This window comes from Phycodurus eques, chromosome 23 (genome assembly GCF_024500275.1).
Source record: "Phycodurus eques isolate BA_2022a chromosome 23, UOR_Pequ_1.1, whole genome shotgun sequence".
NCBI classification, from domain to species: Eukaryota; Metazoa; Chordata; class Actinopteri; order Syngnathiformes; family Syngnathidae; genus Phycodurus; species Phycodurus eques.
Window position 1 is genome coordinate 3,084,979 of NC_084547.1, and position 20,115 is coordinate 3,105,093.

At 48.8% G+C, this 20,115-nt stretch overlaps 3 protein-coding genes across 9 annotated transcripts; all 3 read right to left on the bottom strand.

Annotated features, from left to right (window-relative positions):
• Positions 1-138: 138 nt before the first annotated feature.
• emc4 (ER membrane protein complex subunit 4) lies at positions 139-2,879 on the bottom strand. Of its 2 annotated transcripts, none has more exons than XM_061669337.1 (6): positions 2,776-2,879; positions 2,084-2,217; positions 1,200-1,314; positions 975-1,128; positions 720-880; positions 139-562 (listed from the first exon to the last, which is right to left on the bottom strand). In XM_061669337.1, exons 2-6 carry the CDS (start codon positions 2,185-2,187, stop codon positions 527-529), a joined length of 570 nt encoding a protein of 189 aa, XP_061525321.1. In that variant the 5' UTR covers positions 2,188-2,217; positions 2,776-2,879; the 3' UTR covers positions 139-526. The 2 variants fall into 2 exon arrangements, with proteins under 2 accessions (XP_061525321.1, XP_061525322.1); XM_061669338.1 differs by having other exon boundaries at positions 2,084-2,214; positions 2,776-2,856.
• A 44-nt stretch (positions 2,880-2,923) lies between these two features.
• si:cabz01101003.1 (ubiquitin carboxyl-terminal hydrolase CYLD) lies at positions 2,924-8,563 on the bottom strand. 5 transcript variants are annotated; one of them, XM_061669334.1, is made up of 17 exons: positions 8,491-8,563; positions 8,217-8,412; positions 8,001-8,115; positions 7,768-7,925; positions 7,278-7,685; positions 7,095-7,200; positions 6,406-6,830; positions 6,176-6,341; positions 5,968-6,109; positions 5,765-5,890; positions 5,414-5,505; positions 5,268-5,331; positions 4,961-5,144; positions 4,761-4,869; positions 3,735-3,853; positions 3,452-3,659; positions 2,924-3,364 (listed from the first exon to the last, which is right to left on the bottom strand). In XM_061669334.1, exons 2-17 carry the CDS (start codon positions 8,373-8,375, stop codon positions 3,180-3,182), a joined length of 2,766 nt encoding a protein of 921 aa, XP_061525318.1. In that variant the 5' UTR covers positions 8,376-8,412; positions 8,491-8,563; the 3' UTR covers positions 2,924-3,179. The 5 variants fall into 5 exon arrangements, with proteins under 5 accessions (XP_061525318.1, XP_061525317.1, XP_061525319.1 ...); XM_061669333.1 differs by having other exon boundaries at positions 2,928-3,364; positions 6,406-6,827; positions 8,205-8,412; XM_061669335.1 differs by having other exon boundaries at positions 2,929-3,364; positions 7,341-7,685; positions 8,205-8,412.
• A 308-nt stretch (positions 8,564-8,871) lies between these two features.
• On the bottom strand, positions 8,872-19,955 carry LOC133397904 (adenylate cyclase type 4-like). Of its 2 annotated transcripts, none has more exons than XM_061669324.1 (26): positions 19,731-19,955; positions 17,755-18,435; positions 16,443-16,640; positions 16,204-16,365; positions 15,763-15,912; positions 15,502-15,647; positions 15,311-15,422; positions 15,102-15,229; positions 14,287-14,445; positions 14,044-14,203; positions 13,808-13,975; positions 13,695-13,726; positions 13,466-13,519; positions 13,335-13,398; positions 13,147-13,244; positions 12,986-13,070; positions 12,771-12,908; positions 12,585-12,662; positions 12,315-12,493; positions 12,074-12,158; positions 11,663-11,821; positions 11,310-11,456; positions 11,119-11,220; positions 10,315-10,429; positions 10,035-10,159; positions 8,872-9,966 (listed from the first exon to the last, which is right to left on the bottom strand). In XM_061669324.1, exons 1-26 carry the CDS (start codon positions 19,755-19,757, stop codon positions 9,832-9,834), a joined length of 3,687 nt encoding a protein of 1,228 aa, XP_061525308.1. In that variant the 5' UTR covers positions 19,758-19,955; the 3' UTR covers positions 8,872-9,831. The 2 variants fall into 2 exon arrangements, with proteins under 2 accessions (XP_061525308.1, XP_061525309.1); XM_061669325.1 differs by lacking the exon at positions 19,731-19,955 and adding an exon at positions 18,799-19,215.
• Positions 19,956-20,115: the final 160 nt, after the last annotated feature.

Genomic DNA, 20,115 nt, shown 5'->3' on the forward strand with positions numbered 1-20,115 from the left:
CTTTTGTTAATTTTAGTAGCCTTGGCTGATATTCAGTAACCCATTTAGTTCTATTTCACTTCCTTTAAAAGCAGAACTTCTGAAATGTGACTATGACCACGGGCAAGTTTCATTCAAATCAAGAAGAGTCAACTGTCATTCAAATCAAGAAGAATTTATTTTTTGTGAAGGCAAATCAGTATAAATTAAAGTTACACATTGCATTACACACTGGCGAGCTCTCTAAAATCAAGTTGATGAATCAAGAGTATTAACGCAATTGTTTTCAGGGGAAAAAATTTTTATAAAAAAAACTGTCAGGTGATGGTAGTCGTTCCATAAAACACGCAGAGGACGCAAAAGCACCGCGGCTGATGAACAACAATGCGTCTGTCCCAAATGAAACAAAACAAAAACAAGGCAAAACAAATTGACAAGACGCCGGCCGTCGATCGCTCGTCCAAGCCTCCGTCGCGTCCCGGGTTCATCTCGGCTGCTGCGTCGGGAGCTGGAAATAGTTGGATCGCGGGTCTGTGCGCTGCCCGCTTCACAACACCATCCCTCCGCCCATCATCTCCATCCTCTGAGTGAATACACGTTTGTTACAATTACTCATTGAATCTTGATGATGAATTGCAGACATTTTAGTAACTTTTTTGCGGTGTTATATGGTGGTCGGCTAAATCATATGCAAGGCTTAAACCATGAAGGGATGTCTTAAGTGACTTGTTATACACTACCTGAGGAGGCTCAATGAAAGCCAGCCAATCAGACGAGTGCGTGGGCAGCAGCCCCATTGATTGACACTTGTAGATGGCCAACGCCGAGCCCAGCAGGTTACCCACCAGGTAGACGAGTCCCTGAAGCCACTGCTGACTGGAGCTCTCCAACAGCTTGAAGGCTGTTCAAGACACCAGAGGAAGACAAGCAGAGAATGACGAGCGAAACTGCGCCCACCGTTGAGGAGACGTCGCCGTCTTCCACGACGCACTCACTCGCTGACATGGACATCAGTGCCTGTATGGGCCTCCAGGCCATCATGCACACCATCATGATGGGGAAGATGGAGATGGTGTTCCCCGACATGTACATGATGAACAGGTTCATGGGGATCTGTTTGAGAGGGCCCAGCGCAACATCCCAGCATCGCTGTCAGACAGGAGGAGCACAGTCAACAATCCACCAGCACAAAAAAGTACGGCCTGTTCATCCGGACTCACCTTTTCCACTAGGTTCTTGTCCGTCTCTTGGATGCTGGTGTCAGGCACGGGCTTCTCCGAATATCCGATGGGATAAACGACATCGCCCTGGCCGGCCTGGCGGTCGCTCCGACACCTGGAGCAAAGCAGTGCCGCTGTTATTTCAGCTAACAAGTCAAACTAAGTTGAGTGTTCACCTGCAACATATCCATCAACAATTCGACAACAATTCAACAAACAGTTTTTCCTTCAGGCCCTTTAATACAGCTGAAAATTATCCTGATGTCTGTAAAGGGATGCCACAACAAGGGTCTGTTTTAGAACCACTGTTATTTTGCTTGCATACTCAGGATTTCAATGTTGTGATTAATAACAGTTTAACTCAACTGTACGCCGAGAATGCAGTCATCTCCTCGATTCCCCCTCAGTTGATCTAGCGTGACCTAACCGAAGACCTTTACAAAAATCTTTGACCAAAGAAATATTTTCTCCCTTAGCACTGATGGAAGCAGATGGCACAAGCTACATTTTTATCAGTTTTCGACGATGGATATATCATTTATAGGCATTCTCCTGATGCTACATTACAACTACTTGATACAATTTATCACACTAGCATTAGATTTATTGCTTTTGATGGCTCGCATGACCCATCACTGCCACTGGACGTCTTTGTCTCTGTGAAGAGAGCAACATTGTTTACCGTTTATCTACAAGGCCAAACTTCACTAACTACCTGCCTATTTAACAAATGTGCTTATTTTCAAGTTATTCTGATCGTCCATGTATGCTAATAATCCCTTGGCAATTGCCACCATGTTGTGGCACCGAAAGGCTATTATACACGTCTTCAGGGGGTAGTCGTCAAATTATTCCCTCCACTTTAATATTTCTTTTTCATTTACCTGGTGTTGCCTAAACTCAGCTCGAGAGCCCACTTCATCCTCCTGGACCCGGCTCCTCCTCTTGTGGACAAAACTCCCCCTCCTTGTCCCCCCGGAGACGCCATGGCAACCGACTGGACTGTGAGCTTGGCCTGCTAATAAAAATAAATAAAAAAACAACACACGCACACACACAAATTATCCTTTGGATTTCTAATTGAAAAAAAATAAAAGAAGTACTAATAATTTGAAGTTCCATGTTTGTCATTTATGATTCCACTGTTTTTACTCATGCTTTAGTTTAGTTTTTTTTTTGCCGTGGTGTCAATATACTTTATGGAGGCATAGTATCCAAGTAAGAATTGAGCTATCCTGTTTTCTCACCGACTTTGACGTACTGTACGTGTGACCTCACTGTGAAAAGGTCAAGCAGCGTCGGCAAAAGCGCCCAATCAATACATACTTTATGATTTCAATTTTGTGATGACTTTGAAACCCCTTTCTCGCCAGATCATCAAAGGATTTTATTTTTTTTATGATTATTTGGGGATCGTTTTGCCCACAACTAGCTGAATAGCTGTTAGCATACGTCACCCCGGCAAACACGAAACGAGCACAAGCACACATGCTAAACTGCGGTAGGCTACAAACAACAGCCCAACTTTGTGACCAAACGAGCCATTAAATACCACTTTCCCCCCCCCCGCGTTTACCTTTGGAAAGAGTCCAAAGCGAAGCTCGCGTTTCTTTTGGACGATCACAATAGTCGTTCGCCCTTCTATGCTACTTCCGGCGGGGCAATGACGAATTTGTTGCGCATTGACTCACAGTGCCCCCTTGTGGCGTTTTCAGAAGTAGTTCATTGTCCACATGAAATGAATTGACTTCATTTGGCTTTTATTATGCTATTCATCCTGTTTAATAGCTACCAGTTCATAAGTCAACCCATGAAGAATTAAAGTTTGGGCATCACGACTATCTTCGTGCAAACATTTAAGACAGTTACACATGTGGTCAGACATAAAATTATTGTCACAAGTAACCACCACGTTGCTGTCATCGGTCTCAGGAGAGGCTTGAGAGGTGTATGACATCATCATTCCAAGATATATACGTGTCACTTGTACAGGCTGAGCTCAGGGCTGTAGTAAAAGCACATGTAAGAGTCACACAGCAGGCGGCGAGCGCGCTCCGGAAGGGAAACTGGGTCGACTCTGCCAAGCTCCTCCTCTGACAGGCTGAGGTAGCAGCCCACCTCGGGACACGGCCTCACCAGGGGGACGTTGAAGCCGTTCTCGCCGCCTGGACAAAAAAATAAATAAATAAAACTCACCGGTTGATTCCGCTGACGGGGATTTTGACGGAATGAGCCGCTACTTTTCGTCTCACCTTGGCGGTCGGCCATGCTGTCAAAGAAGAGCCAATCGGAGGGCAGAGGCCCGTGTTTGACGAAGCTGACGTAATGGCTGGTCTCGATGCACGTCACGGCAAACAGAGACATCTCCTGGCGGGCGAGGTTGAGGGTGCCGCGAAACGCCCCCTCGGGGACAGCGATCTCCAGCGGGGAGTGTGACGTCCGCTTCCTGTGACTGTGAACCTGACGAGAAAGATGAGGGCTGAATTGCGAGACGCCTTGCGGTCAGCGGCCAGCTTTGGAGCCAAGCCCACGTACCTGAGAGTTGCAGGTGTGACAGTACTGTTTGAGGTGTCCCGGTGTGATGGCTCCGTCTTCGTAACACTCCGGACACTCCCAGTGGGCTAAAGCCTGACAGATGCTGCACTGCCTCAAAGCTGAACAAATGCACACACACGCAGACGACACGGAATATGATCCCAAACAAGTACGACCACGTGATCTAACAACTGCTGACTGAACGTTCGGGTTGCAAAAGGACACGTTCCGTGGGAATTAACAGGAATAAACTAGGAATTTACTAAATTGAAACTTGGCTCTTAACTTGAAGTGGTTGAGGAAAATATATCGTCTCTCTCGAGCAGAAACCTCGTATGTCAGAAGACGGTTAATGTAATTTTTTTTCACAAATTGATACTATTGGTCATCTGTTTTGTTTTTATTCATTATTAACCAATTTAAAGTGTTCAAAACAACTTGAGAACAAATCTGTTAATGCTCTTAAACGCTCAACTGTCTGAGAAGTGTTGGAAATCGCCACTTCCCTCACTCTGCGGGAGCTGTGGGGAACTATGTCGCCTCAAGATTTAAAGTCTGGATATTTTTTGAGACCATAATAAGTGAAAATAGATACGTTTGAGAAAGCCTGTTTTGTAAAAGATGGACTGCTGTGATGCTTCGGTGCAGAAGGAACTGGTCAGCCACGAAGGGAAGTGTGCGCAATTTCATTTCCGCCTATTAAACTGTTTAGTCCGCTCATTTTATTTTTTGCGACACTCATGGTCCCAAGAGCTTAAATCAACGATAGCATTGCATGACCAATTTTTTAGCATATTACATTAGCGCAACCGTATTTGATGATATAAGGTATAATACCAACTTGAACAATGCAGTTTTTCGTAACTCCACCAAGGTGATGTTTTTTTGATTTCCTGAAAAGTTTCAAATTTGGACTATTTCCAAAACTTCGCAGTTTAACTTCCCCTGGGAATCTCCTGGAAACCTTCCACCAATTTTCCACCCCTTTGCCACCCTGACTGAACATTGGGCTAAATTGTCAGTTACTGTCATCCAGCAGGTCTGTGATGTCCAGGCTGAGGGTGGGCAAGATGACGTCAAACATCTTGAAGTCCTTCCCAAAGCGAGGCATGAGCAGCAGGAGGCAGGACGGACCCTGTGGCGGGGGGGGGGCAAATACAATGGAAGGATTTGTTTCTCCCCAGACACGACTCCTCTCTCCACCTCGACGCAGCGTCTCTGCTCACCTCCGCTAACTTGAGTCCGGCGTGGAGGAAGGAGGACTCCAGCAAGGTCTGGACGCTGGCCACCCTCATCGGCGTGAACAGCGGCGAGGGCAACAAAACGGAGTCCGGGGGGGAGGGCGAGCGAGGAACGTGAGGTGGGAAGAGCTGGAAGAGGTGACACTCCTGCGGCTTTTGAGTCAGCGATCTCGGGAGAAGAAGAAGATTAAGAAGTTCCACGATGCTATATGGTTAGTGACGATAATAAAAATAATCATAAGAGGAGGGGAAATATGGAGCGAAGGAGATGACCAAGGAGGTGTGGCGCCACCTGATCTTGAGGAGCGGCTCGACACGGAGGAGCAGGAAGAGCTTGTTGAGGAACTCCTCCGGATCTGGACAGAGACAAAAGCAGGAGCGGCATGGCGGCATTCCTCCCGCACAAACAGGAAATGCTCGGTGCTCTCGCTCACATACCTTTCTCCTGGTTGGTGAAGCCTGCGTCGCCGTTGGCTGCCTCCAACAGTCGCCTCAAGGCCATGGTCTTGCTGGCGCAAACGTAGCCGTACCTGCTCAGCAGACGGTGCAATGGAAAATGGCCCACTTGACATTGTGCAACTGGATTGAGCGTGTTTTTGTACATTTAACAGTTGGTTTAATTAGAAAGAGTGACACTGACTTCACGGAGCCGTTTACCCGGTTTTCTCAAGCACTCTTTCTTGGTCGAATGTCATTTAAGGGAGAAAGATTCGCCTTTTGCCACTTCGGAAGAACGTGTGACATCATGGCAAAATGGTCTGTCGTCAAAAAGTAAAGTGGCAGGCAGACCTGCGCAGGGGGTTGACGATCTCGCAGCGCAGCAGCTCCTGAGCTCGGGTCGAGCTTTGGTCGGCGAGCGTGTCGTCCGAGGGACAAAACAGAAGCCAGTCTGCCGAGCTGCAGCAGGAGAAGAGGCTGCGGACGGCGAGACGGAGTGAGATGTCGTGCCGCGAAAAAGGCTTCTGTGAACGCGGGAAGAGTCAGCGCAGCACCTGAACAGCGTGGCGTCCAGGTAGCAGGAGTTGAGGTGGCCCTGGATGCCTTTCTTCCAGCCCTGGTACAGTTCTTTGGCCTCGTCCCCGTCCGCAGGAAGGGTCTCGTCCTTCACGCACTCGCTGCCCCACTCGGCAAAAGCTGCAGAGAGCCAAACGAGTGAGCTGCCGCGCCACAGCGCAAAAGTGCGCCGTACGACGTGTTCACCTATGGAGTTGCAGCGCGCCACTTGATTGACGCGAGCTTCGGGAGCGGGGAATCTGGAATCCCGTCGACAATTACAGAGCTTGACGAAGAGCCCCTTGTCGGGTGGGCAGCGGAAGTGGCGCTCGCCGAGGTACCTGCCGTCGGTCCCCGCTGACAACTCCTGCTCCTGGATGGAAAAATGGAGGCGTGAGTCGGTAATGATTTCTGAATCTGAAACCAGGTCAACTTACCAGCTCAATGCCCGCAACCACCTCCAAAATCCCATCGATGTGTCCAATCCAGCGGATGACACCGTAAAGGGGCGGGTCGTTCACTTCCACCATGGAGCCCACCTCCAGGGCTTCTCCGTTGTCCACGGCCGGCGACCCGGGTGGCGAGGGCGGGCGGTGCGCGCCGTTCGCGTGCTGCGCCACTGCCGCCGTCGGGTCGCTGGGTTTAGGAGGCGGCGGAGGGGGCGGAGGCAGGGGATTGTGGAGCAACTTCGGCGGCGGGAGAGGAGGAATCGGTTTGAAGGCTTTTTGGGGGGGTGGCAACAGCGCCACCTTGGGGGCAGAGGTGGGCGGCGAGGCAGGGGCCGGTTTGGCGGCGGGTGGTGACATCTTCACGATGGATTTGAGGACTTCCGGGGGAGGGATGGCGTGATGATGGGGCTCTGCTGTGAACAACAGGAATCATTCAATTAAATCATTTGAATTTTACTTGAATCATTTACATTGAAAATTTGAATCCGATGCCTTTTCCTTACGGTATTTTAATAGCTCTTATTGCACTGAGTACCCAAAATGAGACTTTTTTTTTTTTTTTTTTTTCCCCCAATTGAGAACAAATCAATGACGGCGTAGTGTACAGGTGACAAACTCACGGCCCGGGGGCCACATCTGGAATCCCATTTGAAAGTATTTCAAAAGTGCTCCTCTACCTGGTGACACCTTAGAGGCAGGCACCAGTTTTGCATACAGGACAGAAGGAATTTGGCAGAGCTTCTCTCCTCTATAATGGCCGTCCCAGTTGCCCGCAGGAGTGTCCTGAAACATAAAACGCCAAATCATCGCCACTGTGCCCGCCGCCGTTTAACGTCACTGGAACGAATGAAGCGACTAACGAGCACGACGCCGACGTATATCATAGATGAGGCCTGACGGGGCAGCGGACCGCAGAAGCGCACCTCTCCGCTGACATTCGAGTCCTTCAGGGAGACACGTACCCGCTGGCCCACACTGAACGGGTGTTGCGTTCCGGTAGGCGGCGGTTCGGCCGATCCGCCCAAAGACTGAGACTGAGCGGGAAGGGCGGGCAGAGGCGGACGGATGTGTCGCCCGGGGTGACTTTGGCTGGGATGGTGGCGGAGGATGATGCGGTGGGGAGGGCGCTCCCTTTCCTGGCCGTCGGGCTCGTCGCCGCTGGACCAGTGTCGGAGCGCGATGTGGCTGACCGGCACGAAGAAGGCGCAGCCGTCGGGGCAGGTGAAGAGACCGCTGCCGGTGCCCTTCCCTTTGCCCGCCGCAGAGCCCTGCGGCCGATGAGGGGCGATATCACCACCTGACCGATATATTACACGGAAGCGATGTTCAACTCTCACTGCGCCACTCCACCTTGAGTTCCACCCCAAAAAACTGAGAACTGCTCCCCGTGGTCCGCGGGCCGACGTATTTGAGTTCGGCTTCGGCGAGCTTGTCCGCTTGGCCCAGCCGGATCCACAGGGGCGTCCCAGCGGGCAAGCTGGCCAAGTCGTGAAGCTTCTCAAGATTGTCTGGAGAAAACAACAACAACAACAACAACAACAAAAGCTCCCAATGAACCTTTCTGGTGTTCTTAAAGAACTTACTTCGTAGTTCCAGACGATTCTCTGATTCCACAGGTTCCAACAGGCCAACACAGTCAATTGGGACTTCAAGCAGAACCTTTCTGTCCAATTGTACAATGATGTCGTGTTCCAGCATCTGAGGAGAACCCAGAGGGGACACATGTATTCGACATTAGTACCTCATAAGTTGTTCTGCGTGTATTTCGTAAAGATACTCAGCGCTACCTTGACATTTACAAGCTCGGCTGTGTTCCGACTCGATTGGTTCTCCGAGCACATGGACCCCCGCGGCAGCGGGATGGTACCTTCCGAATGGCCGTGGACATTCTGGTCGGTCAATAACAAGTATGTTTTGGGGGGGCGTCCTTTCCGTCTTAGGTCTTGGGCTGCTGACATATTTCGTGTCGTTCTACTTGAAGCTGGTCCACGGAGTCTAGGCGACATAATCGTGCTTACAAAACGGCCAGACGTTTCTGTGGGGGGAGAAGAAAAGACTTTTCGAAAGACTTACCAACTCAAATGTCAATTCAGAAGAAGTCAGGAACTCTCATAACGATCCGAATCGTAAAGCCGGAAGCACAGAGATTGACAGCAGGGCCAACCAATGAAAGATCGTAAAAGTTCTGCAGCCAATCAGGCTTTTCTTTGACGTATGTGATACTTTTGGGATACTCTGAGGCGTTGAAACACATCTTGTACTATTGTAATAATTCAAATAACCCATTACAAACTGAAATATATCGTGAAGTAATTTGCATTTATACCCACTGATATTTGTTTTTTGAAATAAACATACATAAAAGTTTATTTCACCTTCGGATTCATGGACATTTTATAAACTAACACCCAAACCAAACACATGATCGACCAAGTACATCGTTTGCATTTTGTTGAAATTCAATTTTATTCGTTCATAAATAGTATTTCCACATTATGTACAATATCCAGTTAAAAAAAACACACGCACAAATATACATAATCTAAATATGTTACATCTTTTTACATAATTATAATCTAATAACCATTTCAACATTTCTTTGCTGTACTGCGGACGGTCTCGTATGAAGTACATGAAAGTGATACGTGTAAGTATCTTAAAATACAGAAGATTACTTGAGTAAAATGTACCAATATTAAATGTACTCAAGTATTGGAAGTATTAAGAAAGTGATTGGTGGGAATTCTGATTGTTTTCTCTATTCTAATTTAATTTATATAGTTTATTCCAGCGGGGTTCAGTAATTAAAGATCTGCATGTTTGCCCGTCATGAGTGAAGCTAGCATGGCCATCACACGACATTGTGGCAGTAGGCGTGAGTCACTGAATTTAATGTACAAACTGTGCATAATGTTATTATATTTAAAAAAAAAATCCATGACAATACATTTGTTAGCTGCCAGCCTTCCCACTTAACAAGGATATTTGACTTCTAAAGCCGTCAGTGGCAGTGAATGTGTTAAGTACAGCTCAGTTGTATTTCACTCTTAAGTCCAATGCAATTTGTACTTGCGATTACCAAGTCTTTTTTTGAGGTGGTACTTTGTGTAAAAAAAGTTTGACAACCACTGATGTCGACCATTTCACTGTCAGCAAAAAAAAGAAAAAATAAAAAAAAAATGTCCTTCATTTAATTCTGCAAACCGTCAAGGGTGTGACGTTTTGGAAAAAGACAAATACTCATATGCAATTACAGACACAGTTGCACGATCAGGATCATATTTAGTGTCTCATCCCCAAGACAAAGGCGTCCCGTTGTGCATCGCCGGACATCAACATCGCCGCTATGGCCGGCGCACTGCGGCAGACTCGTTGCAAATAGTCTCTCCTCCAAACTGCACCGAACGACAGCGGTCAGAACTGCGGCGATGACGGCTCCGTGTTGACAAAGTACGTGGTCAGCTCCCCTTTGCCCTTGACGTTGATGAGCCCCCGCCGTGTGATGCCGTAGCCCACGCTCTGGACCACCTGGGCCGTCTCCTCTGTCACCTGGATGCAGAGACGGACGCGGACGTGGTCAAGCGGGGAAGGAGACGAGTTCGTGGCGACTCACTGACCTGTATCCTGTCCAACACGCCTGTGCTGTCCATCCTGCTCGCCACGTTGACAGAGTTCCCCCAGATGTCGTATTGCGGTTTATGAGCGCCGATGACTCCGGCAATGACCGGGCCCTGGTTTATGCCTGCAAATGTACATTAACAATCAATTCCTTCATTGAAGAACAACAACAACAAAAACACGCGTTCAATAGCGCTCACGCCTCCTGACCCAACCCATTCAAAAATGTACAAGTGAACGTCAACGTCGTCGTCACTGCCGTTTGAATTACGGGCTCACCGATTCGCAGTTTGAAGCTGTTGAAGGAGTGCGTGTTGATGAGCTCCAGTTTGCCCATGAGCGCAATGGCAAACTCCACCACGGAGCGCACGTGACTGTAGGACATGTCACATTTCTGCAGGGGGAGCCAGAGATCAGGTTCCGAAGGAGTCGCGAAAAAGTCAGAAGTACAGTGCGCCCCCTGTATATTGCGGTTGACCTTTTGTGTCCCAGCCGTGTTGCAGATTTTTTGAGACCGTTTTTTTTTTAAAATAGGACTTTACAGTGTACGCACAGGTAAGTCGGAATTTGGAGTTGTGCCCCGTGCGTGTGGTACCACATTGTGCCACAACATGCCCGGCAGCAAAGAGCGCTACTGGATGCAGATGCAGCGTAATTAAGAGAAGAAGTTGGTCGTGTGAGTAAGGCTCCAATGTTACGTTTTGGTTGAACATTTTGGTTTGTAAAGATACAATGTTAAATTCTCTTTTTGCTGTATGTGACGCTGCCCTCTGTGTGCGTTAAAGTCGAAGTTGTTTGAAGGTTTATAATCAGCGTAACGTCGATGCTAATTTCCATTCGCCCACCTATGGTGTTTTGCATTACATATTGGCACAAAGCTAGTGGACTTTTGTACAGTATATGATTTGGTTGAATATTTGGATGTTTTAAGATACAATTTGAAAACCGCTTTTGATTTATGTCAGTTTTCCAGATCTTCACCTATCCCGGGTGGATCTGGAACGTGTCTCCCCTGCGATAAACGGATGTCCACTGTAAAACCTTTGTCGGGGACGTAGTCCTAACGCTTTTTGACGTGTATACCTTCCTGTCATCCCGTGATTGCGTCAGCCCCGCAGCCGCCATGTACGTACTGCCGATGGTCTTGATCTTCTCCACTGAAGAAAATTTGGGCTTCGATAAAAGCTAAGCAACAGAGTTATAACGCAAGGAGGTGAGGCGAAAAAAAAAAATCAGGCTTGGAAAAACCTTCAGATGCCACGACTCGCTCGCACCTCGTCAAAGTCGGCTATGATCTCGTTGAGGAAACGTAAACACTCCAGACCATCCCTGTTGGCGCTGCTCTCGGTGTAGAACTCCTTAAATTGAGGCACGGAGGCGAACATGATGCACACGCACTCATACGACTGGCTGTACAGGTCCTGAAACCAAACACAGACCATCAGATTTCTGCAGCAAGTCTCGTTTAACGATATCGCGACGATTCACAACAGAAATGATCTCACGGCGCGCCACGAAGCAGGACAGACCGACTGAGAAACCGAGGGAGGGACGAAAGAACAATGGGCACGACAACAGCTGGAACATTCTCAAGATGGCTGCACCAGAACCAACAGAAGAACTTTACCTGGTTGCGGACAGTTTTGCCGATGAAGAAGGAGGCCACGTGAAGGGGCAGAACGTTCTGGAGGAGAAGTTTGTTGACATTCTCCACCGTCTCCATCTCCTCTTGTTCCAGTTTAAAACAATGTTCCAACAGGAAGTCCACGCGGCAGCCCAGCTCGTCCTGACGGGATTGATTGGTTGAACTTTTTATTTATTTTACAGTGCAAAAAAAAAAAAAAAAAACAAGAACATGAAATATCTGCAATATAAATACTGAAACACCATCGACTACCTGAAAACGTATGTAGATCATGTGACTTTACCATTACCGAAGATGCATTGCCCATCAAGAATTGATCAAGTATACAAAAAAAAAAAATAAAATAAAAAAAAAAAGGATGTTAAATGGGAATCAGCACACGCACGCACAGACCTGTCTTGCCAGAATGATGCAGACAAAATAAAAGATGACCAGCCAAACACCGGACATGATCTGAGGGTCCTTCAGCACACCGGGCCTGGGAGGAGCAACACAGACTGAAATGAGTCAGAGCGTGACATTCAGAGGTCAAAGGGCACCTGCGTACCTCGGGCTCTCTCTCTCTCTCTCTCTCTCTCTCTCTCTCTCACACACATCATCACGTCATCAGCGTCAGAGGAAGACGCTCACTCACTTGCTGGCGTTGCCGTACAGCAGGCTGATGAGGCAGGACGACCGACTGGCGTACACGTGGAGGAAGAGGGCCAAGTAAACCACCACGGCCAGCGTGAGGAGCAGAGCCTTCACCGACAAACATATCCTGACGAAGACGATGACTCCCAGCATGGCCAGCAGGCAGCAGTACAGGTAGTACTGGACGCACGTACGGAAAGACACTCCGATGGCTTGCCATATTTGGAACCACAAGGACTTTGGACATGTTTAACGTTGATTGTTAACTCACAGGCACAGTGTAGAGTTTGAGACCCTCCAGCGCGCTCCTGTCGCTAACCTCCGTGCAGTTGTTTCCTGGGATGAAGACCTAAAGGGGGTACGGTCAAAGAAGGGAGTAATCGCGAAAGGTGAGAATGATTGGAATATGACCTGATCTTCCTTTGTGTATTTTAAAAGGATTGCAAGAAGCGCTCACAAAGTTGAGGATGGCCATGAGCAGCGTGATGAGCAAACTCAGACAGACGATGAACAGACGCAAGGCCGCCCTCATGGAGACGCCGCGAGACAGTCCCAAGATCCAGTTGATGCGCGGTGGTACCTTGGAATGCCATTTCTTTACCAAAAAAAAAAAAATGAAATGAAATGATATGTTCGATACTTGTGCATTTTGGAGAGTGTGGCCAAGCCCACCTGCAAGTAGCCACAGAACGCAATGGACAAAAGAAGCACCAGCACAGGGAAGGTGGCGCTGTAGGACACGGCCAATTCAAAATTCCTGGCCGGGACGCAAACGCATTTGTAAGACAGATGACGGAAATCATAAGAACGGCAACAACATGGGCGCCGCTCACTTGTCCGAGACGAGCATCTGGACGGCAAAAAGGGTGACGAAGACCAAAGCCAGGCAGCTCATGGACTGGTGCACGCCCTTCACCTCTGACAGTCGGAACTGGAAACGCAGACACGCCAACAAACATTTGAAACAATCAGCGCCGCGGTGCCACGGCGGGCTCACTTCCTGTTGGACGAGTGACGCCACCTGCTTCTCCAGGCGCGCGTCGTTGAACAGCAACGTCAGACAGTTGAGCCTCTTGCCTCTCCTCCTGGCGAACACGCACAAACACGTGAGAGGAACAGGCAAGCGGACATTCGAAAAAACATCGAACTTACCCTGCCGTGTCCAGCGTGTCCAGCGAGCCCCTCACGCAGTTATCTACGACCAAGCTGAGACACAAAAAGCAGAAATTCAATGGACGCTCCTGGCGAGGAACATTGTAATCACGCTTTATTGTGATTCGTGGATTTGACTGCATTGACACTTTTGGAGCAGCAACTTCACTTGTTTCAATTTGAGCGTGAAATTGGTCTGAGCATGAAAGCCCTCAATGGAGCAGCATACCAGGAGGAGGTGTTCTGACAAGGTGGTCTTTCCTGAAGCAACGACAGACATTTTTACAGTCAGTTATTATTATTATTATTATTATTATGGATGTGTTTGCCAAGTGTACGTACAGCAGTCGACTGCTGCTGGTTCAATTCGACCGCATTCATCGTCACGGGGCGCCGGTCGTGATGATTGCTGAGCTCGGCGAAGGGCCGGATGTTCTGCCACGACTGAAGGTACTGAGACATGCGCATGGACGCCCGCTGCCTGTTCTCAGCAGTGCCGAGAAGGTTTGCCTGGAGAGGACGGATTCGCACGTTTACACATTTGCGTCCCCAACGCAGTACGCCGCACCAATGCCCACCGTTTGGGATCTTTTGAGCGGGCTGTCGGAGTGGTTGGGGTCCAGCACCAAGTAGGTCCGTCTTCCTCGAAGAAGGGGATCCCGACTCCCCCCGTCGCCATCCTCCACTTGGTACGCTCCGTTCAAGTGTCGCAGAGTCTCCTCGGTGATGTGAACTCTCCTTGTCGAAAGGAAATCACGCAAATGGTTGAGTTTCGGAGCAGAAAGGCCGAGACGCAACGAAATTCGTTTCACTGCGCTCACCCGGGAACGCCTCCGGACTCCATGTGATTGGCTAGCGTAACGTCATGTGACCACACGTCGTATTGCCATTTTTGCAAGCCGATCACGCCGGAGAGGACGTTACCCGTGTGAACGCCAACGCGCACGCTGATCTCCACGTCCGTGGCCTCTCGCAGTTTACTAAAAGGGAAGAAAAAGCGTCGTCCAGTGGTGCCTTGACTTACAAGTTGCATTTGTTTCTGTGGCCAAGCTCGTAACTCAATGCACTGGTACATCCAATCAATTTGAAATAAATTGAAATACCAATCATCTGTTCCAAAAACTATCACCATTTTTGGTGTTAGGGTTAGCTTTTAATGAAGAAAAATAGCACTGTATTGTAATTAAAGAAAGAAAAAAAACAAAAAAACATAGCACATAAAGTAAGGAAATTTGTGTTTGGGGTACCTCAAGCTCAAAACAACTGCAAATTAATCTGTTTGTTATTGGCGGTGAAGATTTGGCAATTTTCTTTCATGGCCGCAAACGCATGCTCCATGCAAATGTGGCACCAGTCAAAGATTGCCAAGAAACATTTTTACAACAACACAAAAAAGTGACTGAACAACCACAAATGTCCTTAGTGTTTGTGCCATGTTTAGTCAAAAAATCAAAAATCAAAAATAAACTGGTTTTATGAAGTGTGATTTAGCCAAAAGTCACACCCATGTCACAGAGAAAACATTCATCGGTTGATGGCGGACATTAAAAGTAAGTGTGGCCGAGTCAGGAGCCCGCAGAGGAAGTTGCACAGCACACCTCTGTGCAGTAATCCTATCGCATGCAAATGAGCTAACCTGATAGCGGCGCACATGTCCAGGCCCATCTGAACGCAGTTGCTGGCGTGCGTCGGGATCGGGTCGGGCAGACCCGACACGCAGTAGTAGCAGTCGCCCAAGATCTTGATGCGAAGACACCCGTTCTTCTGCAGACGGCGACAAAGCGTGCAGCGAATGTGACGGCGCTCCGCCTTACCCGCAAAATGCCGGACCGGACATGTCGGTACCTTGGCGATGTCGTCGAACCTGCCAAAGAGCTTGTTGAGAACGGCGACGAGCTCCTCCGGTGTGCAGCTACTGGCCAACTTTGTGAAGCCCACAATGTCCGCGTAGAGAATGCTAAGCAAACACACCGGCTTGGGCATATTACGCACACACGCAGAAAGCATAACATCATTCTCACGGTTTCGTCCCTCACCTGACGTCTTTGTGCTGGCGTATGTACAGGCTGTGGAAGTTGTGGGCCTTTTCTTGGTCGCTCTTGGGCTTGGTCAGCCTCTTTATCACCTCCGTTTTCAGCTCCATGGCGATGTAACGTGGCAAGACCGACAGCAGGAGACGCTCCTGTTGCCAGGGAAAGGGACCGAGGTGATTTTTTCTTTTTTTTTTTTTAAATTATTATGATTATTTTTTTTAAAGTCAACAGTCATTGAATGGGAGCAATTGGATGTGATCAAACCTGCTGGTATTTCCTTATTTCCTTCTGGGAGCGGATGGCGCTGAACTCCTCTCTCTTCTGATTGGATACCCTGAGATCATGCTCAGTGGTCCAAAGGTGGAAAACCCCGATGCAGTTCACGCACAAGAACAGCATGCCGTTTGCCACCAGCTGTGGTTGAATGATGGACCAGACCACGGTCCAACATGTGTGAGAATGTGAAAAGTGTACAAAGTTTAGGGTTGCAATTTTCAAAGTTGGAGGGAATTCGGAAAATAAAGAGGAATAAACCAGGAATTCACAAAATGGAAAGCAGGCTCCTCATAGCGAACCTTTCGCGACATGCAGGGGGCTCGGGACAGAGCCCTGCTGGATTCACCATATTTCCAAAATTCTCCATTTGAAAATCCCCATGGATTTTTTTCCCCCCTTCCTCTGGAGCCCTCATTCATTCGGACCCACCTGCACGACCAAGTCTGGTGTCTCTGGACTCGTGACCGGGACGTAAACACTGATGACGATGATGTGTGTGACACTGGTCCAAATCCCAACCATGAAAGCCCAGGCCAGTGAGAGAGGCAGCACTGTGTACACACTCAAGGACAGGAAGAGAAAGAAGGCGACCTGAGGAGGAACAAGGACAAGACAGGAAGTGAGGGCGAAGGTGGGTTTCTTTCCAGGCGTGACGTCTTTCTCCCCACCTGTTCCCACGTCGTAACAGGTCCTCCGGTGAAGATGAAAACGATGGCGGTGACGTACAGCGTCCCCCAGACGAAGAGAGCCAGCGCGCCGGCGCAGCGCCTCACGGTGGCCAGCCACGGTAGGCACACGAGCAGGCCGGCGCTCAGACTCAGAACCACGCACACCACCGACAGCGCTCCCACGTGGACGTCAATGTTCTGTCCGCAATTTACAACCTCTGAACGCCATCGCACGCAAACGCTCATTTTGCAAGTTTGTGTCAACGCAGCGACAGGAAATTTTACGGAAGCTTTACGTTCTTTCGGGTCGATCCCATATCGCAGTTGAAATAAACGATGTTTAATTCGCTTGTGTTTCATGTGCGTTTCAAAAAAAAAGCAGTTGTTTGAAGGTTTCTAATGATCTTCACATAGATGCTAACTTCTGTTAGCTCTGCTATGTTGTTTTACATGATATGTTCGCATTATACTCGCAGACCTTTGTTGTCATACGGTTTGGTTGAACATTTTGGTGTTTGAAGGTCCAATGTTTAATTCTCTCTTGTCTGACGTGACGCTGTTGCTGCGTGCGTTAAAATAGCATTTTACAATTACCGTAACATATATGCTCATTTCTGTTAGCTCTTCTATGCCGTTTCACGTGACGCGTTAGCATTACGCTTGAACATTTTGCTGTTGAAATAAACAACAATTAACCGAATGAATCGAAAACTAATCAATTATCAAATTAACCAACAACTATTTTTTGATCATGGATTATTTGGATTATACGGATTATTAAATATTCTCAGATTTGTATTTTCCGCCACAAACGCAGACTGATGAATCTTTGTGTTCAATGAAAATAAGACATTTGCACACACAGAAAAAAAAATCTGCTTTTCCTTTGTCAATCAATGATCAATATGTTATATCAGTCGTTGAATCATAAATTGTGTTTGTGCATTTCCAGCATTGTCAATTTGAAACTACGTCCCGTTTTTGAATAAAGGGATGATTTTTTTCTTTTTTTAATCCAATGCATCAATTCATTGAAAAATAATCCACATCTCAATCGATGATTAAATTAATCGTGAGTTGCAACCCTGATCCAATCTTTACTTCTCTTTTTGTTTCACGAGTCACTTTTCCAAACACTGTGTTTCACTGTGTGCGCGAGGGATAAAATGACATTTTCCAAAGTTTTTCTCCCATCTCGCTCGATCGCAGATTCAAACCGGTCGCGATAAACCGCAGGGGGCTCACTGCGTTGACACGTTTCGCCCCATTTCACGCACGCGCACACAAACAAAACACCCATCGCGGTTCTCACCCTTCCCGTGCTGGGAATGAGGACGATGATGGCCACGCAGAAAGCCAAAGACAGCAGCAGTCCGGACAACATGGCCGGCGTCTCCTCCACGCACTGCAGACAGCCCCTGTGCACAGACCTGAAGCAGCAACTGACGTCTTCGGTGACGCTGCGCCGGGACGGTGGGCTTCCACGCTCTTGTTCGTGGTCGTCGTCCTTCGGCGGGCTGCCATTCTTCGCTTTTTTGGTCGGTTCGGAAGCGGTTCTGTGTTTCGCCTGACCCCTTTCCGCAGTGCCCTCGAAGACGTCGACGGCAGAGACGCGGTCCGTCTTTTCCGCGGACCTTCCGCTGAGTTCGCTTGAGTCGCCGGCGAAAGCGGCGCTGGCGCAGTCCGAGTCGGAGCTGAAGTCCAAGTTTGGCGAGGGCGAAACCGCATCGGCGGCGTCGCTCGCGGCTGTCCCGCTCAACAGAGAATCCACCGGCAGAGACTCGGGTGGGTGGGCAGACACTGGACTTTGAGAGAGTCCCGACTGGCTGCCCCGCAGTCCTTCGACATCGGCAAGGTCTGCGATGTTGCCGAGTTCGAGCACATCTATTCCACTTCGGCCCGCGCCGTCCACCTGCGACGCCGCTGCGGCTCTCTCGTCAGGCCGCATCTTCTCCTGGATCCTTCGGCGCTCGTCTGCCCGCCGGACGCGCTCCTGCGGAAACGCAGTCAAGTCAAACCGGGTTAGCTCGATTTCATGAAGCATTTTTTTGGGTGGCCGTCGGCCCCGCGTCCCACTCGAATAGAGCCGCCCCTGCGCTGAGCCACAGCAGAATCCCATCTCCGCCTTCGGAACCAAAACGAGAGCAATTGCCGCTCAGCTGAGCTCGACACAAAGCAGCGAGCGAAGCAAACAGTCGCGATTCTGAGGCGCACGCCGTAATTGGTGGGAAACGAGGAAGTGAGACACGAGAAGCGTTTTCTTCTGCATTCCAAGCCGCTGTAGGAAGTAAGTACTTTGTTAAAGCTTGCAGAGGCTGCAAAATTGGACAGCGGGCTGCAAGTGTATGAATCGTACCGGTGTTGATCCCCCGTCACTGAGCGCTCAACCATCGATGGACGACGTCAAAGTCTTCCTGCGGCAAAAGAAAATCAACCAAAAGCTTGATGGCGACGCTCTCAAAGCCTTCATTGTATTTTAATAACCCCCTTTCGGTCGCTCGTGCATAACGACGCTAAACTCGTTTGTCCGGCTATTTACGCAGTCACACGCACGGTTCAGGTGTGGGCTGGAATGGCGTGACGGCGACGCACCCAGCGCAGCACACGCACCGCAACTTTCCAGTCACCCAACGAGCCCGAAAATCAGGCGCTTGCCATCCATCTTCCTCCACGAGATTTCTGATCATCCGACGGCAAAGCTCGAGGCCTGCACTCAAGTACACGTGCCGTGTAACGAAAAACTAAAGAAAAAAAAGTCTTTTCGTACACCGTTTGTGGTCTGCGAAGTCTGTCGGAAACCTTCCGGGACTGGAGTCACAAAATATGCATTTGGAACCTAAACTACGGGAGTTCCCCTTCGGTGCTTCGTCAGTGGCAAAACAACTCGCGGCTGCGTCACCGTGACAAAGCGCCTGCTCCCCTGAGCATCAGACACTTCCTCGCCGTAGCGGAGGAACCTCCGTGCTCATCCGACCAACCCGGCTCCCACATCTTTGAATGTGTCATACAATTCAAAGCGAGGGGTATGACTTTATGGATGACATAAATTCAAAATCTAAATTAGATGCTTCGAGCGGCTTTAGACCTCAAATGGAAAACATGACAAGAGCTGACATCGCCAATTAAAAAAAGCCAACAAGTGCAGACAGCAATTGTGTGTCCCAAAGTTATGTACTGGACATGAAAGTACAGTCCAGATGTGAAGGACTTAAGTTTCGTTGTGCTTGCTTGTTACAACGACAATAAAGACATTCTTCACGAGATCCTTGAATGAGAGTCCAGTCTTACCTCGTGACACACGTTCAACGGAGTCATATTCCGCTTCCAGCGCTTTGCGCACTGGCGAGAGAACGCGAAAGGGAACGCTTCGCCATATTATTGGGTCCAAACAACAACCAAAAAAACGTTTGCTTTCGACGCGCCGTCAGAAGAACCGAGAGAGCGAGGATTCCAGGACCAAAGTAGACTGCAGCTTGTTTCTTCGCAGCAGAGCAGACGTGGGAGGGCGCCTGCCCTAACTCACGAGTGTTTCGAATTACGAGCCGTCGGTTTACCAAATGAAAACACTCCCGAGGAGCACGGGGCGGACACAAAACCAATGAGGTGAGATTGGCTCAGGGCGCAAAGAAAATCCGGTAAGAATTCATATTCAACGTACAGGTTTGATCTTCAA

Excerpts from the sequence above, each read along its gene's own strand:
- si:cabz01101003.1 (XM_061669332.1), bottom strand. The coding sequence starts at position 8,375 with ATGTCAGCAGCCCAAGACCTAAGACGGAAAGGACGCCCCCCCAAAACA. Across the intron at positions 5,145-5,267 it reads GAGCCGCTCCTCAAGATCAG|ATCGCTGACTCAAAAGCCGC; the intron begins GTGGCGCCACAC and ends TCTTCTCCCGAG. Across the intron at positions 3,660-3,734 it reads GTCACACCTGCAACTCTCAG|GTTCACAGTCACAGGAAGCG; the intron begins GTACGTGGGCTT and ends CTTTCTCGTCAG.
- LOC133397904 (XM_061669324.1), bottom strand. The coding sequence starts at position 19,757 with ATGACTCCGTTGAACGTGTGTCACGAG. Across the intron at positions 16,366-16,442 it reads CTGTTACGACGTGGGAACAG|GTCGCCTTCTTTCTCTTCCT; the intron begins GTGGGGAGAAAG and ends GTTCCTCCTCAG. Across the intron at positions 14,446-15,101 it reads GACATGTGCGCCGCTATCAG|TAAACTGCGAGAGGCCACGG; the intron begins GTTAGCTCATTT and ends CTTCCCTTTTAG.
- emc4 (XM_061669337.1), bottom strand. The coding sequence starts at position 2,187 with ATGGCGTCTCCGGGGGGACAAGGAGGGGGAGTTTTGTCCACAAGAGGA. Across the intron at positions 1,129-1,199 it reads ACAAGAACCTAGTGGAAAAG|CGATGCTGGGATGTTGCGCT; the intron begins GTGAGTCCGGAT and ends CCTGTCTGACAG. Across the intron at positions 881-974 it reads ACTGATGTCCATGTCAGCGA|CCTTCAAGCTGTTGGAGAGC; the intron begins GTGAGTGCGTCG and ends TGTCTTGAACAG.